General features: G+C 38.2%; 2 protein-coding genes and 1 long non-coding RNA gene across 10 annotated transcripts; 2 read left to right on the plus strand and 1 right to left on the minus strand.

Annotated features, from left to right (window-relative positions):
* Positions 1-135: 135 nt before the first annotated feature.
* On the minus strand, positions 136-15,493 carry LOC117162069 (uncharacterized). 7 transcript variants are annotated; one of them, XM_033343908.2, is made up of 9 exons: positions 15,337-15,486; positions 9,560-9,793; positions 9,284-9,351; positions 8,856-8,985; positions 8,091-8,552; positions 7,211-7,402; positions 7,025-7,126; positions 6,427-6,642; positions 136-5,850 (listed from the first exon to the last, which is right to left on the minus strand). In XM_033343908.2, exons 1-9 carry the CDS (start codon positions 15,364-15,366, stop codon positions 5,743-5,745), a joined length of 1,542 nt encoding a protein of 513 aa, XP_033199799.1. In that variant the 5' UTR covers positions 15,367-15,486; the 3' UTR covers positions 136-5,742. The 7 variants fall into 7 exon arrangements, with proteins under 7 accessions (XP_033199799.1, XP_076478949.1, XP_076478948.1 ...); XM_076622834.1 differs by lacking the exon at positions 15,337-15,486 and adding an exon at positions 15,154-15,317; XM_076622833.1 differs by lacking the exon at positions 15,337-15,486 and adding an exon at positions 14,411-14,541.
* On the plus strand, positions 13,889-15,157 carry LOC117162074 (uncharacterized). 2 transcript variants are annotated; one of them, XR_013059567.1, is made up of 2 exons: positions 13,889-14,166; positions 14,786-15,157. It is a non-coding gene; the product is annotated as an uncharacterized LOC117162074 (long non-coding RNA). The 2 variants fall into 2 exon arrangements; XR_004465143.2 differs by lacking the exon at positions 13,889-14,166 and adding an exon at positions 14,231-14,363.
* A 1,965-nt stretch (positions 15,494-17,458) lies between the features above and the next one.
* Positions 17,459-20,119, plus strand: LOC117162051 (uncharacterized). The gene is made up of 2 exons (XM_033343869.2): positions 17,459-17,486; positions 17,945-20,119. The coding sequence occupies exons 1-2, from the start codon at positions 17,459-17,461 to the stop codon at positions 19,990-19,992; spliced, it is 2,076 nt and encodes a 691-aa protein (XP_033199760.2). The 3' UTR covers positions 19,993-20,119.
* Positions 20,120-23,847: the final 3,728 nt, after the last annotated feature.

Consider the following 23,847-nt stretch of genomic DNA (forward strand, 5'->3'; position numbering starts at 1 on the left):
ATGTTATTCAGAAGCCAAAAATATTCTCCGTAACGGGAACAGTTTCGATCGATTCCAAATGTGTATCGATTCTCCGACCATAATATAGCCCATGTGAAGAATGACAAGACAGCGCACACTAAACAGAGCCGATCGTTGTCTCGAATATACTTTTTATTATACATACATTAATGAAAATATATACATGGTAGACTGTAGCTTGTCGAAGCAGCGAAATGTCAATGTATAATCAGCTACAGTATTCGCACACGAATTTCCGTGTAACAATTACTGTTCTTTTTTTTTTTTTTTTCGATACACTATCGCGACGTTCCCTTACTTTTCTTCTTGATTAAAGGCAGAGATCGTCGTGACTTTAGGAGGCACGTATAGGCCGACACGTGTAGACCATTAAATACGTTACGCTCTTATCTTTAAGAATTTGTTTTTTCAACCGTGAACCGAATGGATCTCGATCGTGATCGAGTTTCTTTTTTGTTTTATATATAGTACTATACTACTATATATATACCCATATATATATATACATATATGTATGTATATATACATAGTGCTATAGTACTATAGTATTTGATACTTTCGCTGGCTTCGATTAACATCTGAATTCTTTATCTCTCTCGTTCACACCCTCTCTTTCTCTCATTCTTTCTCTCGAATCTCACGTTTCTTTCCTATTCTACAGCACAGCCAAACACTTGCTCGATCACTCGCCTTCAAAAGCTTCGTTTTATCTTCTTTTCACCCCTCCTCTTCCCTCTTCCTGTTTGTTTCTCTCTTTCGCACCACTCTTTTCAACCGTCGTTACAACACGATCTCTTTCTTACGGCGACATATTGTGTACTATTATACCAATAGACTACACACTGCCATCGGTGAACAATTCTTTTTCCCTTCCTCTTCTTCGTGTTCCCTTTTGTTTCTTCTTTTCAATGTTTCGTTCGTTTATTACGATAATCTTCGATTTCAAACGCGAATGAATACCAACGTACATCGCTTTCGAAAATCGACCACGATTTCCTAATGCACGACCAACAGGATTCCCGACAGGCTCTTACGTCTCGTAATGTTTCCACGTAACGGGACTCGATTCTATTATATTCAACATGCAATTTGTTGTACTAACGATTCGTTCATTTCATAGAGTCGCGAATCGTTCGTAATCGATCATCAAGTCACCGAGTCTTGATCATCGATCACCAACCCATCGTTTACTAAAAATAACGTTTCCACGAGCGTTTACAATGACTAAGAAACTATACATTTTCCTCTCGATAGTTCTATCCGTTTGACTTTCTCTTTTTCCTTTGCCACGGACGATTTTGAACTGGTTTTCAATACGTTGAAGGAATATATATTAAGAAATCGTGCAACAGCGATGGACATTCAAATGTTTTTCCCCGTTTTCTACGCCAAATCGAACCAGCCGTACGTATAATTTACAATCTTATTAAATGCCGTGTAACGGGTTAACCGATGCGAATAATTTAATAGCCTCACCGTATCGAGACTAGGTTTTCTACCTGTAACATCGTAAAAATGCATAAACGTTCGCGTGTATAATGTATAATATCGTATAACACGGAGAAAGAAGGTTAAAACGTATTCGACGTTCTTGAGATCTGGCGGTTCTTTTCGATTCTAAGTTTCGAAAATTGCAGCACGGATTGTTTCACGGGAAACGTTGAGAAATACTTAACGCTTCGAACGGTATTCAAAATATACAAGTTTCCGGCTAACTTTGACTATTTACACGGATCACGATATCGCTATGCCAAGAATTTCATAAAAGAAAATATTTCGATCTTTCGTGGTTTCTTCGAGTCTGCTCCAAGTATTTAATTTTTCGATACTAAAAGAGATTTCAGGTGTATCAAAATCGTTGATACACCGAATGTCCATCGTTAAATAATTGCGCGTGGGTGCACGGCTGTCGGGCGCTCGACGAGTTTCGTTTCAGCCAAAGAGAGAGAGAGAGAAAGAGAGAGACCCTCGAAAATTCTTAGTGGCTGGCACATATGAGAGTCTTTGTTTCGTTTCATTATTATTAGTTTTTAAATCTTGTACATCCTCCGCCACACAGTAATTCTTTGTGGAATTTCGACTACGTGATTATATAATTTACAAGTTTTGCGGCGGTTCAGGCACTGCGATTGACTTCATATTTTGAGCCGAACTCGATCGAACGAGGCGCCAGGCGACAGTCGTGCGTACGTTCGCGTGTTATTTTTTCACGATTAATCGAATATGCGGAAAATTTCAACTAAGTTCGTGGACGAAACAACGCAACAGATTCCTTCAACGAGACCCGCGAGAGGTCGGAGAAAGTTTCACGAGTGATGGATATAGAGTGGTGTTATTGTTCGTTCGTCCTTTCGCGTTGAAGCCTATCCTGCTGATTCCCCTTCGTGCATCGTTTAATCGCTAAAAAAAAAAAAAAGAAAAAAAAGAAGAAAAAAATTAATGATTCGATTCCGAACGACACATTACGATGATCACGTTATTTCTCACTAAGGATGACATGCAGCGTATAAAACATATCATATCTATATATTTATTTTTTTACTGAATTTTTTCCCTTTTTTGTTAATATATATATATATACCTCTTGTATATTTGCATTTATATATATATATATATAGTTCCTTCATCCGGTATTCTGTTTACACGCTATATATTAAATATATATGCGGTGTACGTTCTTACGCGCTAACAAGGATTAACAATCATCTATACGATTCTTTTATTCGACGCAACGACACGCGATTCACGTACATGGCTGGCTCCTCGAAATTCGTCGAAACAACGGGAAGAAGAAAAATAGAGTGCGTCACGTGGCGATTCTATTGTATATTTTGGGATGGACCATCGTACTTGTTCCTTTTCATATAAGTTCGTTTTGTCTCAATAATCGAACATTCCGTCAATTCAGGCAACGCGAAAACCTTCATCGTCATAGCAATCAGACATCCTGGCTACCAATGCGAGAAAAATACGAACGTTTGACTGTCGTTTCCGCGTTGTTTCCAGCTGTTGGAATTAAAAGTTGAATGTTCTGTCATGAGAACTTTCTCATAATCGAAAAAAGCTCCTTTCCTCTTCTTTGTTCTATTACTCACGCGACACGAAGACGTGATCAAAATTTTCTTCGCCAGTTAATTGTTATTATGTATACGCTTTGCCATCCTGAACCTCATACTTCCAAACGACAAATATCCTATCAAATGTTAATCTCGATCTTTCTTCCTCTTCTTTTTTTTTTTTTCCAACGAACGGGAACAAATACATCTTTGTTTCGTGTACCGTTCTATTCTGTCCTCTTTTTATATTCCTATTTTGTTTTATTCCGAATTAGTCCGACTCTTTCTCGTTCTTTCTTCATATGTTATATAGCTATATGTACTCACGATTCGAAGATCGCGAAGCAAACGAATTTCTTAGTACTGGCACGTCCACGACGTATGGTCACGGGAACGTGCGTAATACGTCCACGGTACTCGTACTGCCACCATACCATAAAACTAAGCTTAAAAAGTAAGAATCCGCCAGCGAGTGGATCGCTGGGCCCAAGTGAATCGGGTTATTCAACGTATCAACGTTTTGATTCGTTTTCTCAGTCTGTGCTCTCCTAGTCCATGACGAATTAAAATACGAACAAAATAATAATAAAACGAAAGGAGATGAAAAAAAAAGAAAATAAAAAGCTGTATATATGAATGTTTGGGTCGTTAGGAGGTGGAACATAGTACATTAGAGACTCAATAAGCGCGACTCGCGAACAGAACCAGTTGTCCGTGTATTTAGCCGTTCGTCTGCGAGTTCTTGTAAAATGTATCATAAACGTGCTACCAACGGACGCCAACAGTAATTAGATGGGAGCTTCGAACACGACAGACCATCGCATCTTTGTCTTTCTTTCCCTCCTGTCTTCTTCTTCCTTTTCTTTCTTGTCGTTTTCTCTTCGGTTCTTCTCTAAGAAGAAGCGAAGTCAACAACCGTGCCGGATTCATCTAAGTTTCACGTTTCCGTTCTCATTAGGTGTGTTAAATCTCGCGATGTGCACGCCGGTCTCATTAAAAGGAAAAGAAAGAAATTCGTAGGTGTCGCAGTTACCAGTCGCGTGTGCGAGATCGAGAATTTCGGTTTTGGTAGACAGAAACACGTATCGTCCGTTTTCACGAACAATGTGTATATATTTAGTTTAAAACGAACGACGGTACACGGGTCGATCTATGGTTTCGCGGTGAGATTCAAACAACCCGCGATCATCTCTACGATTCTCGCGTGTCTTCTTCTCTTTTCTCTCTGTCTCTCTCTGTTTTTTGGTAGTTTCGTGTCTTTTCTATTTTTTTCTCTTTTTTAAACCATTTTTTTTTCTTCGTCGAGTTTTCTTTGTGTTCTTTTTTTTTTCTTTTTCTTCTTTTTCTTTATCAATAACTTTATAATAGGCAGTGTTCGTTTGAGAAACTGCTACAGCAACACGCACACACGCATACACATGCACGTACGAAAGCGTGCGCTCACATACACACGCGCACGCAGCACGCACACATACACACACGCACACACAAAGATACGAATCTTCGATAGAAATTGAATGTCTAGAATAATAGCACGGCTTTTATACGCAGCTTGAAACACGTTTTAACGCGACGTCGTTTTCCATTCCCTCCTTCGCATCATTCCTTTTTCTTTTCGTTCCCCTTTTCGAGTTCGAGAAAAGATCACTGGACGCATGCTGTATACCGTTACCACCCGGAACGGATTGCGCGTACATTTTTCTTTGACGATTAACGTTTAGCAGAAGAGAGAATGCGTCGTACTAAAAAAATATATGTATATATGTATATATGTATGTATATAATACATATACGTATGTATATATGCTTATCGTTTTGTTTCACGTGGAACATCGGACCGCGAAAATTTCAGGCTCTCGATCGATACGTACGATCGCGTTTGCCCGTATAGGAGCGGACCGTGTCGCTTGGATAAAAAGATTGCCCGCTCTATCGCACGCGTCGTCATCGTCCTCTTCGTCGTCCACAATGTTATTAACGTCTTTGTCCTTTGTCGTCCCGTTTCCTTTCTTTTTTCTTTTTTTTTCTGTTTTGTTCGTTTCTTACTTTCTCGAAAAATCGATGCTCTACAAGTGTGAAATCCGGGAACGAAACGACCGCCGACAAAATCCAAGAATATCTTTTCCTCTCCTTCGCTGAATGGTCTTACGCACGTGATGAAACGACGGCGATTATTAGCAAAGCACGTACTATCGAAACTCAATAGAGTTCCAGTAGAAACGATATCATTGTACACCGTTGTACAGTGTCGAACAGCGGTGATAGAAACAGTTTTATAGTGAGCGGTAGTAGCAGCGACACATTAGTAACAATTGCAGCAGCAGCTGGTGGTTGTGTGTGTGTGTGTGTGTGTGTGTGTGTGTGTGTGTGTGTGAGTATGTGTGTGTGTGTGTGTGTGTGTATCAGTTAGGTGACGGTGACGTACTGTCCTTTTGTACTTGTTGCGTGTGTTGCGAGTCGAATTGGTATATCTGTCGAAGGAATCGCGATTTCATTCCCGACGAGGCTTGTTCTCACTGTTGACGAATGGCAACCAGAGTCTCGGTCTGGCAACCGGAAGAGAGAAGGTCCCACGATCGCCGTGTATCGACGATCATCGAAGTTACAAGTCCACCGGTAGCGTGGTACATCGGACGATTTGCATCAGAGTCATTTTTATGCGAAATCACAGAATGACGCAGCATCGGCAGTATCGCTGCCGTGACGCTCCCGCACTTGGCGGCGGTGTCACTGGAGCGAAGTACGCGTGGACTTTAATGTTGGGCAAATGTGCCTGAAACAGAACGAATCAAATTGTTTTTTAATTTAAAACAAAAAACAATGGAGGAAGAAGCGAACAGAATCGTTCCGGGATTTCGGGAAAAATTGTTTGTTTGCTTTGTTAGTATTCACAGTTAGGCTATCCTGATTAAAATGCCCTACGTAGAATCTTTTCATTTTTATGGTATCATATTTGGAGACAAATTTTTGGAGTCAAACGAAAATTCAGCTGAACAATAAGAAATTTAATACGCTTGGACCTAATCAATTGATATGTAAGTACCGTAATAAATATAATAATAAATGATACTTTTAGTAGATACTACATATACTTGAAACTCTCTGTGTTTTTTATCTTTTAAGTAAAATTCGATTGCACGAAGAGAAACAAAGACGAAACGAAAATGCTTTTTTATGTTTCAATTAATAGGTAGAGCATTTTAACTAAGAAAAGAAGTAAAGATTTCACCAGTTTGAAGATAATCCTTGATTATACGACATTTTATCTATATCGAGTCGAAGGACGTTCAACACTCCATAAGCGAAATATTATTTTCGTGGATGAAATTAGGAACGTATGATACGGTACTCTGAGTCTACGTATGCCAGCTCTGGTGATCAGTTGACAGTCATAAAGCTCGATGCGCTTGAGATTGTGGCAGGCCTGTAGAAGATGATCGAGGCTAGCATCTGTGATGAGGGGACAATTGTCCAATTCCAACACCGCCAGATGTTCCGCTGCGCACGGCGAAATGGCCAACTGTCGGATGCCATCGTCGGTGATCAATTCACAGTGAGACAAACTCTGCGTAAAGAAAGTAACCGATCCGAGAAATTAGTCATTTGCATCCAAAACTATTTCTTTTATCAAGTTCAATCTGCGTCCTCGTTGAAGCAATAACCGGGAGCTTTTTGTTGCTTGTCGTTGCTACATTTTGCAAACAATATTCAACAGATATTTTAAAAAGCTTTTTCATACCGAGGCAATGAACGTTTGGATTTTATTTCGGCTTCTTCTCTTTCTTTGGTCCTTACTTCACTTCGAAAGGTAATAACCAGCAGCTTTTGTTACTGGCGACAAAAAGGTGAAGAAACATAGAGAAACGTTAGGTGATTTTTTCAAGAAACATGGAGCATCGACGTTGCTTCGACGAGAACACAGCTTAAGGTTGTTCAAATCCGCTTACCAGTTTCTCCAACCCTGGACAGCCCATGGCCAGGTGAACGAGGGTGATGTCTGTTATTAAAACGCACTCTTCCAGGTCCATCTTCTCTAGTAATCTGCAATTCTGAAATAACGAAGAGAACGTGTCTTCCAGATATCACGTGTGTGTTTGGAATCACAGTGAATTCAGTCACGTTGATCAACTCACTTTGGCGAGAGCTTGAAAGCCCGTGTCGGTGAAATGAGTGCAAGCCACGCATTCGAGCACGCTAAGGAGTGGACAGTGTTCCGCCAGCGTGACCAAAGACGCGTCCGTTAGATTAGGACAATTCGACAGGCAAACATAATGTAATCGTGGACATCGTTCACTGAGTTCTCTGACTGCGTCATCCGTTATATTCTGCAACGAATCCGTTATCATGAATCACACGCCAAATAGAAGATAGCTTTCCAAATAGATTCGGCGTCGCAAGAAAGAAAACGTTCGATCAAATATTTCAACTAGAAACAATTTCTAGATTTCATCGGTTTGATATTCATTACGACGCCCAATCCGTAATCTTTACACTCGTATGCTTGGCCTTGTTATTCGATCGTAATTTCTGATTAACCGGGAATTTCATAATACGCGCGATAGATGTAGACTACGGTTAGATGATGTATCTGTTTTGACGAGTTGTTGTTCCGACAAATTCTTCAGAGCAAGCAAATACATATGTAGAGTAATTAGAATAAAGTATTTGCACACAACCTTAATAGATTCTACATTTTAACTTTCATAGTATCAAATTAGTATACATAATTATATGAAAATATTTGTAAATGGTCCGGAAAATTAATGTACTTGGATCTAATTAATCAGTACGTAAATATTATAATAAATACAATCACGTGCAAATATTTTTTGCCGTCGATGAGTGTACACATTTCGGTCTTTGGATATCTTGTTCGTCGGAACACGCGTCTACTGTGATCATAGCTTTAGAAACGATCTAGAAAATATCCAGGTGACCGTAATATCGAGTCCCTGTTGGCAAATCATACGAGCGCTAAAACATGGAAGTTACGTTAATTGCATTTGCAAGTACCCTGCATTCGTGCAAATTGATCGCTTCCAAATTGTGGCAGTAGCGGGCGAGACATTTGACAGCCCTGTCTGTTAACTGTCGGCAGCCTTTGCATAGAAAGCTACGGAGTTCCGGACAACCTCTCGCCAACGCTTCGACTCCCTTGTCGGTAAGTAACTCACACCAGGACAGATTGATGTGAGTGAGAAGCGGACAACCATTCGAGAGATCCTTCAGGGATATGTCCGTTATCTCGGGACACGAGTCCAAGTTTAGTCGTTGAAGTTTCGAACAGTGGCTGCTTAGGGCGGCGCAGGTAGTGTCCGAGATCTTTTTACATTGGCTAAGATTCAGTTCCTCGATATTGGTGCAGGACTGAGCCAACGTGCGCATCGAATTGTTGCCGATGCTCTGGCATCCCCTGAGAGACAGCTGCTTTAGGAAACCGCCGCATCGTCTCGATATATTTTCTATAACTGGTCCCTGCGTTTCGAACGTTCTAGTTAGTTTTGCAACAAATGAACGATCTTCGAGAAAGATTTTTCTCTGGGCGATCAACGCGTTGCTTACCACCTTAATGAAAAGGTTTTCAACTCGGATCTCGAAGAGATTCGGTAATACGCGCTGGATCAACTGTATTTAAAGATTCATAGTAAAATCGAGTTCGGTAAGTTTACAGTTCGACGTAACATCGTTCATCTTTTTGCCATACGCTGAAACGAAGGCAGAGAGAAATGGCGAAAAACTTGGCCGAGTGGTAAACAACGCGTCGAAGGTTCGATTTACCTCCACGTCTCGTTGGAAATCGAAGAGATCGATTCTTTGCCAATTGGATCCGTCGAGCGCCAACACGTTCCAGGCTTTGCTTACTTGCGCGCACCGGCATAGCGATACCACGTCGAGATACGAAAGAATTCTGCCAATAGTACGTACGGTAATTATGTTACACGTTTCCCGGTCTGACTATTCTTTCGAAAAGAAACTCACGGCACCATCAAGAAGGAAATATAACAACGATAATAATAATAAAATAATAATAATAATAATAACAATAATAATAATAATAATGATAATAATAATAACAACAACAACAACAGCGATGAAAATAAAAGAAAATAAGAAAAGAGGAGAGTCGTTTAAGCAAAGTAGGTCGACGAAAAAAGAAAAAAAAAAAAAAAGAACAACTGATACAGGTGTTATACGTGTTACGATACCTAAGCAGCAATTCTTTTGGCAGTTTCTTATTAATCTGCGCCTCGTCGTCATGAAACACCCATGTTAGCTGGAACCAAAAAAAAAAAGAAACAGACCCGAATAAATTCACCTCGAGACAATTGTGAGATCGTTTCGTTGGGGATTTAGCGGAAGATGAGATCGAGCCCGCGGTAACGCGAACACGAGTTTCATTTTCAAAGGACACAACAGCGTTTAGCAGATGATAACGCAAAGCGAGAACAAAGTGACATGCGTGAGAGTACAAGTTGACCAACCTGCATGTAAGACTGCTTCATGGTCGTTACAGGGTTGTTGTGAGTGTGCGATTGCGACGTATAATAACCGGCCTGATGATGGTAATGGTGATGATGTTGGTGATGATGATGATGATGGTGATACGATGGATGCTGTTGCCTCCACCATTGACCGCTTGCACCGGAATCCTCAACCGCTTGTACCCCTTGCCCGACCTGGCCCCCTCCTCCCACGCCCACGCGACTTACTTTTTTCTAGAACAATGATCATTATCATCGATCATGGAAATCCTTCGCTTTTTACGTAAATCCTTATCCTATTAATATCAATCGTTATAAATTAAGCGCGTTCCCTTCTTGTTACAATCTTTCTCTCTTATAATTTTGTATGTCTGTCACGTGTATTAGATACGTTTTTCATTTATCATGTTCGTGTAGGAAGACGACGCGGGAACAACTAGCGAAATGTTTCGTTGATTTCCTAATTTTTATACCAGTTCGTAGCGACATAGTTGAAAAAGAGAACGACCTGCTAGATTTAAAATTATAAGAGTTTCCAAAATACGCGATAAGCCCGCAAAGTTTCGTAAGAAATTATCTAATGCTATGACAATCAATACTTTTGATATACGAGAATTTTCTTTAAATGAAATTGATCGATAATGAAATTTTCTTAAATGATAATATATGCGATTCGTCGTATCGCGCTCCTGTCTTTTGTCTATGTTCTTTCTACGTTCTATAGTTCCTTAAAACTCGATACTCTCGTAAATTTTCAAGATTGTACGTAACACAGAGGATTAATTCTTATTAACGTTCTCTCTCGACCAAGTTAAGTAGAAATCAGAGCGGTGCATTGAACCGCCGCGTTCATTGATTTTTGAGGTATGGCTAATAAATAGTTAATAGCACAGCGACGTGAGTTAAAAATGATACCCTTATTCCGACTTCTAAGCCAGCAATCCGAGAGAACGGAACGGTCGCGAGATCAATACGCGATCCGTTTTATCGATCCTTCTATAAATAACGTTTCGCAGTTTCGAATCTTCTAACGTGAATACAAAATAAATGCAAATCGGCTAAACAAGAATTCAATTCTAGAACACCGCTCTTGACATGCTAACAACTTCGTTTAACGTTTCAGAAGCAATGTGGAGGGATGAAACGAAAAGGAAATCGACCTGTGGATCGAAGGCAGCGCAACAGTTTTCCGATAGGATTGCATTAATTACCTCCACTCCTCGTCGATTTGCACAAATCATCTGATAAATTAGTATGTACGTTGATCGTTGAATTTTCAATGGATTAGCGAAAACGCACTCGATGTCGACGTTCAAGAGGCCCAGTGTGCCTCGTGTTCGTCGATTGCGTCAAAAGGTATAGAAACTGGCGATGTTTCGTAAAACTATCTGAACGAGAAAGAAACGAACAATCAAGCACGGGCTGATTCTATGTGAGAAAATAAATCGAAAATATAGAATAACATTTTCTTAGACGAACCGAATTCAAAGATCGAAGATCACAGTCATGTCTTACCGAACAGAAGTTCTCTATACTAATCGAAAAGATAAGACAAATTTCCATGACTTCGAGGAAACGTATTTTATAACAGTGCAATAATTAAACTTGAATTCAAATATCATAAAATTGTAGAATATATGTAAGAAATCAGAATAAAAAATACTCTGAATTTCACTTCATAATTACAATGTGAAAAGATAGAATTCGATGATCTACAATAAATTGAAAAAAAAGTAACGTAAGTGAAACGTTGCCTCGTAAATGACGCATAAATTTTCTATTGTGCATGTAATGATAAAACAGAATTCTGCAGTCGGCGAGGAATGAATTATTACAATAGATTAAAAATTGAAATTTATACCTGTATTTCTATCGTATCAGTTTATATAAATGGCATGCAACGACGAAGAATCTCTAAGGTTCGCTCACCTACCACGTCACCTGTATGTGACCTTCGATGACCTTGCGATGTAGGTCACTGAACTCGTCCTAACATCTCAGTTAGCCCTTTAGCTCGCAATGCAGCATCGGGGTATCATGTATTTTTAACATGGATCAAATTCTGCACCCGATTAATATCTACGTACCTAATAACCATCTAATAATAATTACTTTTGACAAGGCTTTCTTGTTTGAGCAAATTGCTTAGACTCAAAAAAATTACATTTGCATTATTATCACACACACACACACACACACACGCGCGCGTACGCACGCTTCTTTTTTTGTGTTACCTTGCATTACTCAAATATATAAATCGTTGGAAAATAGAGAAACGCTCTTTTTCATTAATATGTTTACTATAACATTGGGTTGGAAATTGTATCAGGTGTGCAGAAGCGTCATGGAGTCGTTTTAGATTTCACGTATGAAAATAATTTATGAACGGAAGCATCTGTGGTACCAATTTTAGACGACGAAACAATCGTACATCGGTATAATACAGATACGTTTGACTCGAAAACAACAAAATATAGCATACAGTGACTCGCGAAAGTGTGTATTTGAATAATTATCGTGACAAACTTTTGTGCAACGAGACACGACTAGTTGCATCAGTAAAATTTGAAAGCAAGTTGGAAAGCATTTAATAAGAAATTAATATGTATCGTGAATAGTAATCTTAAATATATATAATAAGTGTTAAAACGAAGGCTTATCGATATTAAACGAATAATTAAACGTGACAATTTTGTAACATCTGTATACAATTTATAAATCTCAAATTTCTTTTAAATCTTCCTAATATGACTTTTGATATGATCACGATAGTTGCGCCTGATTAGAATGTTTATCAAAATCTTTCGTAAGACACGCGGATTATATTTACGAGAGGTCGCTAGAGCTACGTTCGAAAACTTTCGTCAGTGCATAGGTTTATCAGTTTTACTATTTTTAGAGATCGATTTAATGATTTTGGAGTTAAAGCGTTAAGTACAAGGTTTGGTTCGTAAGCTCGCCTTTAACGATCGTTTTTGTATGCAATCCAAGCTACGGTTCTTTGCACGTGAGTTCGAAATTTCAAGAAGATTGTATCAGTCGCGGTGTAGAGAAATCGATCGACCATTCGATGGACATTCCCAATGTAACGTCATTCGCGAATACATCTGTCCGACGAATCCTTCCTGCGAAATCATTTCTTCGTTAAGAAACACGTTGCGTAAGCCGATACGAACATCGTATCGATTTATCGCCGTGTTTACACACGCGACCGCATTGTTCCCTTTGTTGTACGTAAACCTGATGTTTTTTAACATTCTTGTGATGTTCCTTCCTGATTTCAGGAGAAAGTGTACATCAAAATTCGAATGGTAATTCGATCGATTTTGCAAAGATTCCTTGTGCAACGCGGAGAGATCGACGAAATTAACGTGATCGCTGCGTCGGATCGCGGCATAATAAAACGCGATTTAATGATTGCGCTTCGGCGCCGACCATGTTTATTATCTAAGAGAGAACCGTTCCATTTGGATCTAGAGGAGATACAACGGGTGACTGCTGTTTCTAACGCTCAAGACCTCCGAACACACGAGGGAGGTCCAATTCTAAATCATCGCGAGATACACGCCATATCAATTAATTACGCGTCCGTACACGATGCTCGTGCAAGAGTATTTGGACACTCGTCGTAGAAAACTTTTATGCGTATATTGTACATACGACGTAAAACATTTTGAAATTTCGATTGTCATGATCGTAATGTGCTGGTCTGTGAAACCAAACTGATGATGGATATCAATGTTATAAGATATGTATTTACACGTTGCAAACACACGGTTCGCAAAAATCAACAAAATATTTGAACAGGTTTTCCAGGTTCTCAAATTTGATTTTCTCGAGAGTATATTCGTAAATTCATTATTCCTGGTCTTATTTTCAGCGACAGAATCTCCCTTCATTTAGGAATTGTACCGATTTCTAATTTAGAACAACGATGTACCTGTATATAGCGTGAAACATTGGTTGTCTTCTATACCTTGAAAACTAAAACCTAGCAACAGATTACAGATGTATAGGAAAAAGTTACATACTCAGAATCTTGACCCTGGCAAGATATTTAAAGGCCATGGAAGTCGGCCAGGTGTTCAACCCTATTCCGGATAATTAAAGCGATGATACATCCGTACACGACGATTTCCTCCAATTCCAAAGTTTCGATCACGAGGAGAATATTCGGATAGAAATGGACACAGCGGAGAAAACACGAGACACCGAACCAATGACTCGGCGGAGAAACATGGTTGAGATCACGAGGAAACGCAGGCCAACGTCGCAGATATCTCCAAATTGGAGACTCTGATCAGCAACGCGCGCCGTTTCTGTTTACACACGAGCCACGTTAGCCAGTCAGATAGACCACGGTCAGCCAGTTTCCCTCCAAATCTGCAAGGTTGCAACGTGCTTCTTGCAACAATCGAACAGCACCGCGTGGCGGACAGGCCACGTTCTTCTTCGCTACAAACGTACGGTGACAAAGGGAACGACGAAGACGACGTGGATGGATGCACGGATCCGTTCATCCGTGGCACTTCGACGCGGAACAAGGATCCGTGAGCGTAAAAGGCACCCACACAAATGAGACGCTGCACAGACGGATAGGAGGGGTGGTAAGAGAGAAGGGAGGGGAGGGCGGCTGGGAAGGTAGAGTGGGGAGGTAGGTAAAGACAAAGACGCGAAGAGACAGAAAACGGATTCGAAAATAAAGAGACGATTTTTCGTGACAATTGTTCGATTGTTTATCAGGCGAGGACAACGCTCATTCATATTCTAATAGCGTGTAACGATCGTCGAATGAGTAAGAGAGGTACGATGTGAGTGAGAAAAAAAAAAGAGAGGTAGCGAGGTACGAACCTCGTCGTTGACAACGACGATATTCTTCGAGTTTGTATAGGATACATCCATCGAAGATGGATCGAAGTAACCCACAACTGGCAGAACAGCACAGTTTGAGAGACTAATATCCGGATTGCGTATTCGACAACGACGATAACGACGATAACGACGATGACGACGACGACGACGACGACGACGACGACGACGACGACGACGACGACGACGACGACGACGACGACGACGACGACGATGACGATGACGACGGCGACGACGACGACGACGACGACGACGACGACGACGACGACGACGACGATGGAACAAACGAGAAAGACAATGCGCGAAATGTGGGAACAAAACATTACACGAATGTAGATATGTACTGTTATCGTTTAGATGAGCGATTGCGATGACGACGATGACGAGGGTGACAACGGGCTCGACGAAGACGAAAACGAAGACGTAGAAATTGAAAGGGAACGAACCAAGGTACAGAAAGAAAGAAGAACAAAGGATGGAGTTGGCTGGTTGTTGGTTGGTCGATCAGAGAAATAGAGACGGTAAACGAGAAGGAGAAAAAGAGGCCGAGATAGAGACAGAGAGAGAGCAAGAGCGCGCGGTGATAGAGAGGTAAAGAGAAGGAAGGAGAGCGAGAAGGGAGATATACGCGAAATGGTAGCGATCAAAAAGTAAGAACTCCTTTAACTGTTCGTGAACGACGCATCGTCGAAATATGTTGTTCACCGTCGACTTTGATTGCTCACCGTCACGGCAAGAGGCCGAGAACCAACCGAGAAAACGTTGCCAAGCATTACGGAGGCCAGGGGAGCGGATCAGCTGTTCGCCTCGGCAATGACAACATTGGACACACGCACGACCCCCCCGTAGTGACTTTGACGCGCGTTTCATAGCCAGTCCGTTTACTGTCAGACGATGGATTGACTTACCTCGAGCCTGGTGCGCCCGGAGTGTATCATCCTTTTGCGTCGCGTTATTTTGCAAAGCTTACGGGAATACCCGCACGATTTTACAGAAAAAATGTCGCGGCCGAGCGAGTAGCTACGCTTCACGATAGAAATGGCCGAGTCTACTGAATATGAGACGTGCCGCCGTCACTGGTGGGGGTAAAGGACGACCGATGCATTTTCCCTTGGATCGAGATTCGTTCTACCTGATTGGTTCCTCTGACTCGACTTGGCGACAACGCAGCCAATCCTAAGCTTTCCAACCATTGTTTACACGCTTCTCATTGGATCGTTACTTTTGAGGGAGCGCGACGAAGACGTGCATCACCGATGCAACGATGCCAGAGACGCTCGCGTTGCATTTGCGAGGCATGTATTTATTCCATGCAACTACAAGATTATTGTTATCCTCTGAACATCGTTGTTATCGACCATCGGTAACATAACACCAAGCTACATACACTATCGACGTACAAAATAGATATGAAATCATTTACTAGCAAATGGATAACAAGTGAAAGCAGAAGAAATTCGGCACAAATGAATGTACATAGATATGTATTAAATATGTTTGAAAATATTGTTGACGGTAATCCTTTGTCGTAACGGTAGATTAACTTCATCGTAGTCAAACATAGTCGAAAGTGGAAGGGAATGTAAAAGATTGAGATTTCCGCTTGCTGTGAGTTGTATATGCTTCTATGCATTATGTTTTTTGAAAAAATCTCTGAAATTTTAATCAGAGATACATAATATATATCTGATAAAATTTCATAATTTCTTTTTATTTAAAATCGTCAATAATGACATTGTCAATCCTCTGTTACTTTAACTTATTAATTTCGATGCTTGCTCACGTTCTTTACACAATACTCTGGGTCTTTCAGATTCACTTCTCGAGTGATCCTGGATTTAGTGATTTCGTCACCAGAATATGCAATTATGCAAATAGCAACAAGCAGATCTCTTCTCTGGATCTTACTGCATACATGATTAGTTAAGATGATCAATGTTGCAATTGTTCAAAACCTAATGTGTTATAATTTAACTTCCTTCGTATGTCTTTTTTCTTATATACTTATATATGTATTTCTTTTTCTTTTCTTTGTTGTATACCTGTTACACGATATTGTAACTCGTTTTCTTCCTCGTACCATAGGTCTTGTTTCCGTGATTTGCTAAATAGATAATAAATAAATAAATAAATAAATAAATTCAAGATTGCATTTCTTTTGCCTGTCATCTCCCTTGATGATACTTATCAACATCGAAATATGTAAGTATAGTTCCTTAGAAGTATACTTTCCTATCAACGATCATACGAAACAGTTTTGGTAATCAGCTCTTGAAAAGCTGTACAAAGAAAACGAACAAATTCGATGATATAAAAAGACCTCCATTACCATTATCGCGATTCATCGAAAAGATCAAACGAAACCGCTAAAATGAATAACACTTTTTCGAATTTACGATTGTATCTATATGCATTTATCGGGATAATTGTGATACAGCCAAATTGTGTTAAGATTATATTTTAAGAACGCTGGTATTAAATTTTTGTCAAAGAGTCTTAAGCTATAATCGAATAATCCGATTCTCTTACAATATAAGGGATGATTCCATTTCTATTATAAGAATATTTTAATTATCTATTATTAGATAATTTTATCAATGATAATCTTCTAACGATAGTTTACGTATATCCTACCTTCTTTGGAATTGTTACGCAGAATCAACCGCTTCGAATTTCGTGGTATTTTGAATACGGTACTCAGAACTTAATCCTTCGAGATGCCTATATTTCGTCTACTGTAAACAATTATTACACAATCTTGCTACACTTGCTTCATGGGTCACCTAAATACGTAGATTTCGAAACGTTATCGCTTGTAAATAACTTAATTTTCATTCTTAAAAGATAACGTCACGTGGTACGCCAAATAAAAGAAATTGATGTAAGTTATCAGGTCGATAATTCGATACGTTAGCTATAAAAGTCTAATACTGTATTTTGAAAATGCCAGTTCTTTTGAAAAAGTGATTATAAAAGAGTGCGTTATTTTCGCATTTAAGATAGCGTAAAGTGATGAAAGCGTAGCGAAAAATGACAATAAAATTTGTTGCAATGAAATGTAAGTAATTTGAATTTGGAAATAATTTGTAATTATTTTTTAAGACGTTAGATAAATAAGTAGAAAATTACCCGATCGCGATACATTCTGATTACTAGATATTCGATAAGTTAAAATCGTCATAACAGTTCTAATCAAAATATACCGACAAATATTACCGATAACAGACATTATTTTTGGTCATTCATTATCGGCGACGGAATTTTTTTTCCTACTAATAATTATTATCTATAATGGAATTCTGTTAGTCCGTTATTAATAATAGTAACAGAAGAAAAAAAATTGATCATTTATAGCGAATCGAAACATTTAAAAATCAAAATCTATTAATCATTTAATTTTCTGAACAATCTATTCAACAATATTTCCCGTTTAAACAAAAATCAGCTTTTCCCTCATGACACGCAGAATAGTATTGATATACAGAATGGTAGATTCGTTATTTTCTTCTATTACAGATTTATTATTACTGGTCATTGCCGTTTTGGCAGTGACGGGGAACGCTTTTGCCGAAATACGCGAAATTCCAACAAAATGTCCAGAATCTTCGGGCAAAACCGTACAGCTCGCTCACAAACACGATTGTACCAAGTTTTACGAGTGTTCCAATGGGCAGAAGCAACTTTGGAATTGCCCAGAATTTGGCCCGGGACAGAAGCTACATTTCGACCCTGAACTTCAAAATTGTACTTTCCCATGGGAGGCAAATTGCGCGTCAAGGGCTCCGGATTGTTCAACGGACGAATTCATACAACCTCATCCCTCCAACTGCAGATTATATTACAAATGCGAGAACGGGGAGAAAGTCTTAAAAATGTGTGACGAGGGACAGCTATTTAATTTTGACTCTTTAGAATGCGTAGACAAAAATGCCACCAAGTGTAAAGTTTACGATTCGTGTCCAACGGGCAAATTGTTGGAGACTGTACTTCTCCCACACGAATGTAATTACAAATACAAATCTCTGTATTACGAATGTGTCGATGGGCAATACGTTGAAAGAGATTGCGCGTCGGGTCAAGTGTTCAATAATAGACGCAGACAATGCGTGTCTGACGTCTATTGTCCTGAAAACGGTACTAAATATATTCCTGACAAGACGGATTGCACTTTGTATTACGAATGTGTGAATGGTGTTAAAACACAGAAAACGTGCGAAGATGGATTATCTTTCAACGAAATGAAAGGTATGTGTACTTGGCCACCAGGCAGCGAATGTTCTTTGAACTTGTTCAAACAAACCGAGCTGGCTACATCTTTTCTACCTGACGCAACCAAGGAAAATATCATGATGAAATGTCCAGCGAATGGAAATGCGTTCGTGCCTCACGAACGCTCTTGCACCAAATATTACGTTTGCGTGAACGGACGTCAGTTTATTGAAAATTGTCCGGACGGTATGATATACGACTATATTAGAAAAGTTTGTGATGCTCCGTATGCTGCCGTATGTAAAAATAAAATGACTCATTATAAGATTCGATTGCGAGGTATAGATTCAAATTGTCATTATTCGAATGATTGTCCAACATATGGTAGTAAACGCCTTAAATATGAAAAAGATTGCAGATTGTATTACGATTGTGAAAATGGCTACAGATGTCTTCGGTCGTGTCTTAAAGAACACGTCTTCAATCCATTAATCGAATCGTGTGATATACCAAAGAATAATCCTAATTGCGTTACTTCAGGCGGCTCTGATCCATCAGAAAACGAGTGTGATTGTGGTTGTAAGAATTGGATTCGTCGTTTCCCTAATCCCAAAAATTGTTCTCTATATTATGAGTGTGAAAATGGCAAGAAAGTGTCAAAGGAATGCGCTCGGGATCTTCAATACAGTCGTGACAGTCAGAGTTGTACCTATCCAAAAGATGCAAAATGCATCGTCTCCGATTGCGAAGAAGGAAAGTTTTATCATCATGACTACGAATGCAATAAATATTACGTATGTCGCCACGGTGAGAAAAAATCGCAGTACTGTCCATCTGGGCAAAAATTTGATTGGATAGATTCGGAATGCAAGCCATCAGGCAGGGTTCGCTGTTATCCCGAAGGGATTATGGATGGCTGTGAAGGCAAATGTTCGTCAACAGATACCACGTTGCCCCACGAAGATTGCCGCAAGTATTGTAAATGCGAAAATGGAAACTCCAAGATTGAAATTTGTCCTAACAAACAATTTTACGATCGGGAAACACACAAATGCGAGTGGCCAGAAAATCTGCGTAACGTGTCGTGCGAACCTTTCCCCTGCTGGCTTAATTCTACGGGAACCAATATTCCTCATAAATGCCACTGTGACAAATACTACAGATGCAGAAACGGAATGAAATATCTTGTATTCTGCAAGGACGGAAAATACTTTGACTATGAACAAGAAAGATGCGTTGATAGCGCAGAAGCTCACTGCTACGCGAATAGCCCATACGACGTTGGGGAATGCGCCAAAATCTATTTAACTCACAACAACTTCGTTCACGAAAATTGCACAAAATACTATAGGTGAGAGGGTACGAACGTGATTCTCGGGCAAAGACCTTCCAAAGATCTGTATTACGATAAAATATTTAGAGAATGTGCTTGACCTGAATATGTAAATTTACTGTCGGACTGCATATCGTTTGATTGTACCAGTAATGCTGATAGTATAATGCCTCATGAATGTGAATGTACAGTCTACTATAAATGTGAAAAAGGATCAAAATATCGTGATTAACGCAACGATGGATTTTGCTTTGATTATGTACTCGGAAAGTGTGCGAATAAGGATCCTCGTTGTTATCATAAATATTCGAACGCGACCGATCAAGGTGAAGGACATTGCCCGAAATAGAATTTTTACAATACTACGTGTTGTTCAGTGGTTCAAAACATTAATTTGATTTATATATTCGATCATTCTGATTACTATCTATCTCCTTATCATTATTGATATTATTCATTGTTATTATCATTATTTTATTTTGTACACTGATTTCTAAAATAATCCATTTCCAAAGGCATTAGCACACAACAGTACACAATTAACATAAACCGAAAATATCATGTGAAATATGAAAGATCTGATCGTAGAAAATAAAATGGAAATAAAAGTTTTGTCATATCGAATTGTATTCTGTGAATTTCACAATTTTCATAATAACAAAATGTTTCCAGCTGTCGGTAGCTTAAAATTAAATATCGAAATCTACCTTATCGATGGAATATATTTTCTTTACTCATAAGCAAAATTTATTCACAAAAGATAATCCTTTTGTATTTCACTGACATGTAAATGTACAAGTAATGTCGCGATATCAAATTTTTTCACGAATCGTAAGTTTTAAACATGATCTAATAATTTCGATTTTACCGATATATTAACGGCGACGTTGACATTTTATGTCAAATCATTTGTAAAATATTAAAATTATAGACATATTTTCGCTTCGCTTAACGTAATATAGAGATTGTATTACAAATATAAACTGCTCAAGTTAGCGATATCTAAATTCATAGAAACGGCTATTGGTTCGATTGAAAGGAACCAATTTGAAAATATCGATCGAAATGAAATAATTTTTATTGTAATCTTATTGATTGATTGTTTGAATTGAATTGAATTGAAGAAGTTAATTTTAAAATATCGAAGTTTCGTCGAATTTCGTTAATGGTGCCTGAAATAAAGAACAAATATTCCTAGATCTTGTGCAATAGCAGGTACTATCTTTGGCTTTAAATCTCTCGTTTTTCCTTTATTCTTTAAACAATATTTTCTTCCAACGAAAGTTATGTACGTTACATTTTATCGAAACACTCGTTGGTACTTAGTTTCTTAATGAAAATTACAAATTAATTAATGTATGTCAAAGGTACAAATAAGGGGTATGACAAGAACAATGTTTTATCGCGACGTATGTATACTTCAACGTAAACAGAATTTCCACGAAAAACGACGTCAAAATTATTTTGAATTCTTATCTTTACGAATAGTTTCGCCTCGGGGTTCTCGTTATCTACAGGAATTTATCATAAATCTTATCGATTGATTGAAGTAAACCGACTTCAAAACTGATTTTAAAACTATTTAACTGAAAAATTTTTTATACTATTGTAGCTTAAAATAAACACTCTTATTGTTCTAAAAATGTATTTCTCAACATATCCGCCATATAGTTACCCACAGAAAAAGCTATTAACATCAGAATGTGCACCCCCTGAAACCATTCAATTTCCATCGAATTCGCTGCGAATAGTAATAACGACAAAAATTAAGATGATAATTTTAGGTGAGATACCATATATATACAGCATCAATGATCTTTTGTTAGTTATTTATAATATTCAAATATGTTTTTTTAACTATGTAATGGGATTTTGCTCAGAGATTCGTAATCGTATATTATCGAGTGGCTAGATTGCTATCGCTCGTGCATATATATTTTGATCAAATTCATATTACAACGGTTTAACATATGAAAATAGTGGTAATTAGTACAGACATATACGATTCCACGATTGAGTACCGTGTCGTAATCTCGTAAAGGATTTTACCGATTTCGTGCGATATTTTTTTCTGTACTCTATATGAATAAATACAATGCAGAAAAAAAAATATAAACCCAAATGTTAACTCAGTAAAATCGTGATTTTATTTGTTTATCTAATTAACATCTTCTTTATAATCACTTACTAGCACGCTCAGACGTTATTTTATTTCATAATTATTTTCATGCCTGTGACCACTTCTGAAATTACATTATTTGAAATATTATTTCAAATAACAAGCTACTTTATTTTATAACTATTTGAAATAATTGTGAAATTGTTCTTTGAAATAATATCGGATGACCTATTTATCAGGTATACCTTCTACGCTTAGTTTTCATTAATACGATCATGTCAGCAAAGCATTATCACGAAGATGTTATTAGCCCTATTGAGAAATCATAGGTAAATGAAGGTTACGGATTTGAAAGAGGCGAAGATGATACAGCTAACAATTCCACGTGTGTTATCCGAAGATAAGAATAAATAACTAAATTGACATTTTAATTGACAAGATAAAAGCTTCGATTTGTCCGTGTTAAATGATTATTCGATAGGAAATAGTTTTCTGAAGAATAACAAGCTTTTTTCATCTAGCACACTAGTTGAACGGTTATTTTCTCTCGCAACAATATTAGATAGGCCCAGGCAAAGATCTCTCACGGATGAACATTTTGAAGAGAGAGGTTTGCTTACGGCAAATTGCTGCAAAGATTTCTTAAGGTAACATTTTTTCTTATACAGATTGGACTCTTTAACAAGCTGAATTGTATTTCTTAGATGTCAGATATATAGTATGTGGTGTGTTGTTAGCGGCTAACTTCCGCAGGTGGTGCAATATGTTCGGTCCATTTTGCTGAGAATGAGTTGTTTGGAGGACGTAAGTGATTTTGGTGTGTTCGTTTCTTAATAGGGTCAGTAAGCACTTATCTTTCCCGTTCATGATTTCCCATTTATTTTCTAATAATAATAGCGAAAATAAAGATCCAAAATAAATTATTTCAAATAGTTGCTTCTTATCGTCATTCTGAATAATATTTGGGCAGGTCTAGGCTGGGTTTAAATTTAGCGTGCCAAAATCTGTAGGAAATTAAGTATAACAAGTCAAGGAAAGAATTAAATCACACGTTGTAATGGAAAATAGCAATATAAATATAATATACCGAGTAACATAAAAAGCCGTCTATTGCCATTACGATAATATATAATTCACGGTAAATATACGAAATTGGCGCAGTGACTAACATATTTCCGATTTATAATTGCAGGTATTTACATTTTAATCAGTAAGATTATGTTACAATCTAATAATGTCACGATCTTATCTGTATCATCGTGTAACAGGATAAAAATTTTAAAAACTTTCGTTCTAAATCTTCGTCAGTACGTCCAATCGAATAATTCTATTCTGTTATACCATGTATGTATTGTAGTTGTCTGTTATTAGTTACTTCTTTTTACGATACTTTTCTAAGAGTATTCTACTTCTTTCATCGAAATTATTATACAGAATTGCTTGCTTCGAATTCCTCGACTTTGATCACAGTTTGCATACACAACCCTTCTAAGTATATATCTAAGTATATAACATACTTTCTGTATCGTTATTAAGCACTATTGTCCCTCCATCGCACCTTTGGTATGTGAAGCCCGAAAAGATAATCCGATTTAAATCTGAATGATAACTCTAAAATTGTGAGTAAGATAATAATGGAAATTATCGTTTGGAAACAATCTAAACTTTCATTGTTTAGTGATATTATCGTCTGGAATAAAGCAAGAAGAGATATTGATATCTTAAAAGTACGATAAGTTGGCTATAAAAGTCAAAACT

The sequence above is a fragment of the Bombus vancouverensis genome, chromosome 11 (genome assembly GCF_051014615.1).
Source record: "Bombus vancouverensis nearcticus chromosome 11, iyBomVanc1_principal, whole genome shotgun sequence".
In the NCBI taxonomy this organism is placed as follows: Eukaryota; Metazoa; Arthropoda; class Insecta; order Hymenoptera; family Apidae; genus Bombus; species Bombus vancouverensis.